We start from the raw sequence: 8,483 nt of genomic DNA, 5'->3' as shown, positions 1-8,483 counted from the left end.
CAAAAAGTCTGAAAAATCTGTATAAATACAGATTATTCTGTACATATGGTAACCCTGCTCCCCACTCGCAGCAAAAAGAGCAAAAATTTACGCTAAAACTATTTTTCATAGAAACGAGATATGTTTCCTGATTTAACAACAACTACCACCCCCCACTGATTGTAGTTTCCATCTTCTTCTAAGAGAACTTATATAATTTAAAAAATGTGGAACGCTTCACGATTTTGCGTGTCATCCTTGCGCAGGGGCCATGCTAATCTTCTCTGTATCGTTCCAATTTTAGTATATGTCCAGCCGAAGCTAGGACAAGTAAGCTGGCTAGGAATGATGTTTATATAGCGAATGAGTGCTACTTCAGTTCTATCGATGGATAGCTCTCGTCCACGAAAACATTCATTTCCAAGGATTTAAATATCCAATATGGACAGGATTTTCACTAGTTAGTGGAAGGACATTCTCAAATAAGAATCCATTGTCGAAACTTCTGAAAATTTCCTATTAGAAACTTCTTGATCCTTTGGTGACACTTTGCAGAACTAATATCCATGCGCGGTTTGTGTCCATGCTAATGTCCAAAGGCCGAGCTGAGAACACAAATATTGAGAACTGTCACCTCCATACCGATTTGTTATTGTTTTGAACTTAAGTTTCCACCCGTGCTAATATTTCATTCGTTCAGGTGATAGAGATTATTTTGTAGTAGAATTTAAAGGCGAAATGTCCAGCTTCGTGAAGCGCCGAGGCACGGCCTCGATAAAAGGAACAAGGGCTTCACTGCATGGCGGACAACCGCTGCTTTCCTCTGGGAATCCGTCTCTGGACCATATTTTTGGAGGCGGTTTCCCAATTGGATCAATTATTGCTATCGGTAAGTTTGATTTTGATGAAATGATGCGGGAATAACAGTTGTTATTTGTTTTACAGAGGAAGATAAATACGCAAACTATTCACGAGTGTTAACTAAATATTTCCTATCCGAAGGGCTCGTTAATGGGCACTCAATTTTCGTTTCAAGCTGGGAAGAAGATCCGGCTCAATTAGTAAGCGACAAATTATTGAAACGTATCATTTGAAAAACAATAAATTTTCTAATTCTCAGATGAAGAAACTTCCAACTCCTGTTGAGGATGCCGAAGCGCAGAAAAAGCCAAAAGATGATACACCCGAAGAAATGCGGATAGCGTTCCGCTATAACAATCTTTCCGTTGTCGATTTGGAACAGAAAACGAGTGCTCCAATTGGTCACTTTTTCGACCTTTCCAAACAGGTAGACGAATCTGAGTTAGCTAAACACGATATTTCCTACTGGCACGGTTCGGAAGGCTCATCGGAAGCGTTTCGGCTGGGATTCGCCAATCCAAACTACGAATCACTCTTAAACGCAATACACAGTAAGTCTCGCGAGGCCAAATACAATCCCGCCTGCACTGAGGTGAAGGAGAAAACGTTGCTACGAATTTGTATCAATTCACTTGGATCACCGCTTTGGTACGATCAGGGCTTTTCTCGGGACGTCATCAAGTTTCTCTCAGTGCTGAAATCGATCGTGCGAAATTCTCTCGCCTGCTGTCTGGTGACCATTCCGACCCATCTATTCCGCCATCTGGGCGACAATCGATTGTACGATCGGCTCATCGATCAGGTTGATTTCTGCATCGCACTGGAATCGTTCGCCGGATCGGACAAGGAAACAAACCCCGCCTTCAAAGAGTACCACGGACTGCTGGATCTGGTGAAGATTTCCGCACTGAACTCACTTGCGGCCTACGTGCCGGAGACGCGCGATCTGGCCTTCAAGCTGAGGCGGCGTAAATTCGTCATCGAAAAGCTGCATTTGCCACCGGAGCTGGGTGACGATCAGGATGAGTGCGGCGGGGCGAAGTTGGTTCAGACGATGAGTTGTTCCGGGGGAGGGGTGGAAAGTAAGTTGGATTTTTGAGAGGGAAATAAAAACGGTGTCGGTTGGAAATACGAGCGGGGATATTTTGAAAAGAAAGGCCGAAATTATAATGGTGGTTCAACCTTATACCCACACAAAGGTTCGAACTGAAATTACTCATCAGATTTTTTTTTTTTTTTTTGTAAAATCAAATCGACTTCTGGTAACGTTTCAGGCCCTTATGTCGTAATATACAAATATATGTTCAATGGCAACCTTAACATGTTGAACCGCGCGTCCATTCCTGGGGACTGATACTGAACTTTCCCTTTGTTGTGAGGACCGACAGTGGATTTTTCTTTTGAAGAGAATTGTTTGAAGAGCGAATGTGTTTTAGAAACACATTACACACATATTCAACCAGGGGTTCTCGAACTGTTTTGGGCATGAGACCCCTTTTCCAGAATTAAGTCATACCTTAGACCCCCATAGCCAACTTCCTTTGAAAATCACATCTAAATTTTTTTTTACTGAATAATTATCAATTTGGAAGTATTGCAGTTGGTTAAATGAATAAACTTGACTTGATCTGGCGTAGTGGTAACATCCGCACCTCTCACGCAAAAGGTCACGAGTTCAATTCGCACTCCCGACATTCTTCTAAAAAAATAAAAGTAATGTGACAAACCAGCCAAAAGTGTTGAAAGTCACTATAATACAGACAAAAATTATGTTCTCATCATAATCAACGAAATAAATAAATACAATTTAGTAAATATCAAGTGTAATAAATAATTATTAATACAAATTACTCACCAACTGTAAAAACATTCAAATCGCAAACCGAATCTATCCACAACTACCAAAATATCAAAATACGGTTAGTTAAAGGCTTAAATCTCGACGTTCGAACCATTTTCAAATGATTCCATCGGTTTCGCGTGGTTTGTAACCATAAATAAGCATTTTTCGACAAAGTATGATTATGGAAAAACGAGAAGATATTTCTAAGCATTTTGGTCTCACATCGCAAGATACTGTGACAACCTTGGTTGAACTCCTGGCTCATCTGTGCTGATGATAATCAACTTTTCTTGCATTATCACCTTGGCTCATTTCATGGATGTGATATAATACTGATTAATTATCCATTAAGGAATTTGAAAATTTTGAAGATCTAAAAACGTTTTGGTAAAATCCTTGTGTAATGACATGAGTGAGTGACATATGATAATATAACATGGTCTTGAAGCTTTTGTGATGATTTTGTCGAATGCGGAAATGTGAATATTTACTTCTGCTTAAATTTTGTTTATAAAGTTTTGTCAGAAGGGGCCGATATTATTGATATTGTTTCAATCAAATTGAAATCGTCACCCTGCAGCTGAAACCCAAATTCAAAAAAGCTGAAAACCTTGTTATGCAGGGGACTCTTGGTGGTCAGCGAACTCCAGCATGTAGAAGTAACCGAGTAAAGATTTCGTCAGTTTTCTAATTGAGTGTTCAAAGAATTGCTTCGGTTTTTGATAGCACTCATAACATATAGTAAAAACTGATGCGATCTACGGCATCTAAATTTTTTGCTTCTAAATGCTGTCTGTGAATCACGCAGTGAATGGCCACTACCTTACGCAGTTGAGACTTTGAGTGAGCTGTAAAACCACGATGACGGCCAACCATTGATGGTGCACCATCAGTCTCAATATTCTTCCATGGAATAGCTTTTTCGGTAAAAAAAACAGACTATTCTCCTCTGGTATCAATCTTCATATATGAGTAATTCCAAACGAAATCGACAAATGACAAAACATGAGTATTTTTGATTCGAATGAAAGTGTGTACAGGTAAACTTCGATATAACGTACATTTCACTTTCAAAATTGTACGTTGTATCGAATTGTGCGTTATATCGAAGCATAATAAAGTACTCACAAACGTAGTCTGTAATACATTATTGTGTTGCTGTTTTATTAAAGTTAATGAATAACTTCAATCAGAAGATGAAGCCAGTCTTTCTCATGATGCTTCCTTTCGTACTGTTGATTAAAGCTTGATTCATTTAGAATCCGGAATCACAAAACCAGCTGTATTTCGGGATTGATTGAACGTACAAAACTTGTTTTAGCATCACAATACAGATAATTCATTGTTCTATCAGGGAAAAAATATTGATTTTTTTTTCCTTTACACTTTGGATATGTGTACGTTATATCGAGGTAAAATGTACGTTATATCGAGTGACGTTATATCGAGGGTACGTTATAACGAGGGTACGTTATATCGAAGTTTCCCTGTATTCCGTTTGGGTTGGAGGAAATATGAGTTTTTCACAGCAATTGAGAATTTTTTGATACAAGCGTAACTTTTGAAAAGGGCGTATCGATTTGAGTAAGAGAAATCTTTGATAATTTATATCTCAAAAAATATGAGTCGTACCGAAATAGTGTCTTAGAAAGAGTTATAGAGTAGATGGTTGAATATGAAAAAAATGTACAGTGAGAAAAAAAAATTATTACTTTTTTTTATTTACAAAATAAAAATTCAATTTGCAATATCCAAAATACATATTTTTAATTTTTTTTTAGTTTTTTCATACAAAATAAAAGTCATGCAGAAAATTTAAAAAATGGGCCCAAGATGGTAAAACTATTTTTGACGAACTTTGTGGAACATCTAATTTTTAGGAATTTTCGAAACTTCGAATTTTTATATGTTAACAATCATTTTTAGTCACAAATTATGAATTCTGATGTGATTTAAAACAAAAATGGTTATTATCAATCTCCTTCTAAATGTAGCCGTTCTCGAAATATTTAAAAAATATTTCTAATTTATTGACTTTTTTATAGTAAATAATCCCTTTTAATATGTTTGTCGTGTTGTACCGTCATGTTCATGAAATTTTATGAATTTGCTTATAATTTCCAACAACATTTCCAAATACATCATCATGGTTCATTTTTTGACTCAAGCGTAATTTTTGAAAAGGTCGTATCGATTTGAGTAAGAGAAATCATTGATAATTTATATCTCAAAAAATATGAGTCGTACCGAAATAGTGTCTTAGAAAGAGTTATAGAGTATTGTTGGCTTAATTTGAAAAAAATATACACTGAGAAGAAAAATTATTACTCTTTTTTTTTATTTACAAAATTAAATTTTAATTTGCGATATCAAAAAATATGTATTTTTTTATATTTTTTTCATTTTTTTCATACAAAATAAAAGTCATGTAGAAAATTTAAAAATGGGCCCAAGATGGTAAAACTATTTTTGACGAACTTTGTGGAACATCTAATTTTTAGGAATTTTCGAAACTTCAAATTTTTGTATGTTAACAATCATTTTTAGTCACAAATTATGAATTCTGATGTGATTTAAAACAAAAATGGTTATTATCAATCTCCTACATTTAGAATGTAGCCGTTCTCGAAATATTTAAAAAAATATTTCTAATTTATAATCTTTTTTATAGTAAATAATCTCTTTTAATATGTTTGTCGTATTATACCGTCATGTTCATGAAATTTTATGAATTTTCTTATAATTTCCAACAATTTTTTTGATTGATTGAAGTTTGTATTAAGATAAAAGAGATTTTTTAGTTTCGCTACGTTTTGTATTAACCCACATGTCTTCGAATGTTTCGTAACGTAACTCCTAAACATATGTATTTACCATAACGATGTATTTGGAAAAGTTGTTGGAAATTATAAGCGAATTCATAAAATCTCATGAACATGATGGTATAACACGACGAACATATTTAAAGGGCCTATTTACTATTAAAAAGACAATAAATTACAAATATTTTTTTTAAATATCTCGAGAATGGCTACATTTAGAAGAAGATTGATTATAATCTTTTTTGTTTTAAATAACATCAGGATTCATAATTTGTGATTAAAAATGACTGCTAACATACAAAAACTCGAAGTTTCGAAAATTCCTAAAAATTCGATGTTCCACAAAGTTTGTCAAAAATAGTTTTACCATCTTGGGCCCATTTTTTAAATTTTCTACATGACTTCTGTTTTATATGAAAAAATTGAAAAAAAAATACATATTTTTTGATATCGCAAATTAAAATTTTATTTTGTAAATAAAAAAAAGAGTACTGGTTTTTCTTCTTTGTGTATATTTTTTTCAAATTAAGCCAACAATACTCTATAACTCTTTCTAACACACTATTTCGGTACGACTCATATTTTTTGAGATATAAATTATCAAAGATTTCTCTTACTCAAATCGATATGTCCTTTTCAAAAGTTACGCTTAAGTCAAAAAATGAACCATGATGATGTGCAGTGACCCTCTCCCACGAATAGAACATCTCAGATAATTTCAATATGAATAAGTATTTACAATAAGAAAGATTCCTACTGAAGATAGGGGAGAATCCAACCGAGGATTTTCCAACAGGAACGATGGAATTTTCCATACTGTGCAAGTTGAAAATTCCCTACACATAGCAGGTAGCCAGTAAGTTAGTTCTAACGTTTTTGGAGTTCTGTACATCCTCACAGAGGGATCGAGGATTAGAGAGAAAAAATAAATGAGTTGATAGTTGAACATCGAGAAGAACAGTTGTTTCTCTCGATAGAACAAAAAAGAAAAGTGCCCCAGACCGCTCGGGCGTTACAGATGTATTTGGAAAAGTTGTTGGAAATTATAAGCAAATTCATAAAATTTCATGAACATGACGGTATAACACGATAAACATATTAAAAGGGATTATTTACTATAAAAAAGACAATAAATTAGAAATATTTTTTTAAAATATTTCTAGAATGGCTACATTTAGAAGCAGATTGATAATAACTTTCTTTCTGTACTTTCTAAGCCACTATTTCGGTACGACTCATAGTTTTTGAGATATAAATTATCAAAGATTTCTCTTACTAAAATCGATACGCCCTTTTCAAAAGTTACGCTTGAGTAAAAAAATTCCCAATTGCTGTGAAAAACTCATATTTCCTCCAACCCAAACGGAATACACACTTTCATTGGAATCGAAAATACAAGTTTTTAAAATCTGCATTTTTAGAACTATTTCATTTGGAATTGCTGATATGTAGCAAAAATCATTTCACGGCACATATTTTCATCATTAATATATCGAACATACCCTAACAACAGGGCTTCATTGCTGGGTTATTTAGACTCGTCCAGTTGGAGAGAAAATCTGTTGGTCTATAATAAATTAAACAACATTTTTCCCTCTTCGCGAACCATCTCAAGTTTCCTAAGATAATTTAAAAAAAATTGTTACGCCATGCACATAGATGACTAAGCATTCTTTTTCAATTCTAGTTCATTTCATTTAGGTATGTGAATACCTTGTAATCTCTTAAATTAAATTAGAAGTTTAGTACATGATCATTCAAGCTCCAGCGTATTTCAGAACGCATATGAACTTGCAACCCATGGGCAAGCTTGTTATACGGTAAAATATCAGGAGCATGTCTGGACATGAATTCAACGATGACTTACCTTGTGTTAAATCGTGTATATGTTTAAAATACAGAGAAATGTTAAACATCCTTGAAGGACTCGTACGCTCAAACACATTATCTGGCACGAACTTGTTCACGTTTTTGTACTCATCGTTTTGTTGAGTTTTTAAAATTTAGACCAATAATATTGTCTACTAAGATATTAGTCATTCTCTGGGTTGCCACATAAACAGAATATCCTGTATTTTACAGATTTTTCCCCAAATTTCAGATACAGAATCTGTATATTAGAGTGCCAATGGAAATGGCCACTAGGATTTTCAAAGGGAACTTGATAAAAAATGTTGCTTCCTTCGAAAAACTAACCTATGCAAAATATCTGCTCAATCGGACTTCATTTATTATTGTCCCAGAAGTCAAAACTTACGTTTTCTGAAAATCGAAAAACCGCCTAAGGGAAGAGTAAAGCAAATCGGGGCTTTAAAAAAAATGTTGATGCCAAATGTCTTTTTCATCTGCTGAAGATGAAAATAAGCATGGAATGAGGAAATCAGCCATAGTTGGAATTTTGGTTTATTATCAGCGGAACCTCAACAATGAGGTAGTGGAGAACGTTGCTACACCTCATTGATGGGAAAAATGTACAGGGGGTTCAATAAGTTCGAATACAACTTTTCATCATTGTGTTGGTGCATTCTGTGTATTGGTATTGGTGTCAGCTTTAACCTCATATATAGGCTAACCGGCTCGGCCAAGGACCGTGCGAGATCCGGGCGGCCGCGTTCGGCGAGGACGCCAGCAGCTATCAAGATAGTGAGGGAGCGGGTTCGTCAAAAAATTATCCGCACTCTTATCATTATCATTTTGACATGCGATCGTCCCGAGCCGTACTTGTTCAACGCGGTCGTCCCGATATCCATATCATCTGTGTAGCGAAATGTAGCGCGACCAAACACGACTTAAATTCACCCACCTTCTCCGTCATCCTCAACGAGAGCGCTCCTTTTTGGTATATAATCACCATAGTTCTAGATATGTGCGAGCGCATGATGACGAAAGACAAGTTTTGACGTAGGACTACGTCTTTCATTTCTATACCGGGGTGTAAAATCAAAGTTTCGAAAACGAAAGCGTTACGCCGGAGACCG

At 35.1% G+C, this 8,483-nt stretch overlaps 1 protein-coding gene and 1 non-coding gene across 2 annotated transcripts; one reads left to right on the top strand and one right to left on the bottom strand.

Moving 5' to 3' along the window:
• Window positions 1-200: 200 nt before the first annotated feature.
• LOC129772420 (U6 spliceosomal RNA) lies at window positions 201-307 on the bottom strand. The gene has a single exon (XR_008742617.1). It is a non-coding gene; the product is annotated as a U6 spliceosomal RNA (small nuclear RNA).
• Window positions 308-636: 329 nt separating this feature from the next.
• LOC129768060 (elongator complex protein 4) lies at window positions 637-1,969 on the top strand. Its single transcript, XM_055769442.1, has 3 exons — window positions 637-868; window positions 925-1,040; window positions 1,100-1,969. Exons 1-3 carry the CDS (start codon window positions 718-720, stop codon window positions 1,937-1,939), a joined length of 1,107 nt encoding a protein of 368 aa, XP_055625417.1. The 5' UTR covers window positions 637-717; the 3' UTR covers window positions 1,940-1,969.
• The last annotated feature ends 6,514 nt before the right edge of the window (window positions 1,970-8,483 follow it).

The sequence above is a fragment of the Toxorhynchites rutilus genome, chromosome 2, assembly GCF_029784135.1.
Source record: "Toxorhynchites rutilus septentrionalis strain SRP chromosome 2, ASM2978413v1, whole genome shotgun sequence".
In the NCBI taxonomy this organism is placed as follows: Eukaryota; Metazoa; Arthropoda; class Insecta; order Diptera; family Culicidae; genus Toxorhynchites; species Toxorhynchites rutilus.
Note: the sequence above shows the minus strand (reverse complement) of the source record. Positions and strands in the feature narration are given on the sequence as shown.

Excerpts from the sequence above, each read along its gene's own strand:
- LOC129768060 (XM_055769442.1), top strand. The coding sequence starts at position 718 with ATGTCCAGCTTCGTGAAGCGCCGAGGCACGGCCTCGATAAAAGGAACA. Across the intron at positions 869-924 it reads TGGATCAATTATTGCTATCG|AGGAAGATAAATACGCAAAC; the intron begins GTAAGTTTGATT and ends TTTGTTTTACAG. Across the intron at positions 1,041-1,099 it reads AAGAAGATCCGGCTCAATTA|ATGAAGAAACTTCCAACTCC; the intron begins GTAAGCGACAAA and ends TCTAATTCTCAG.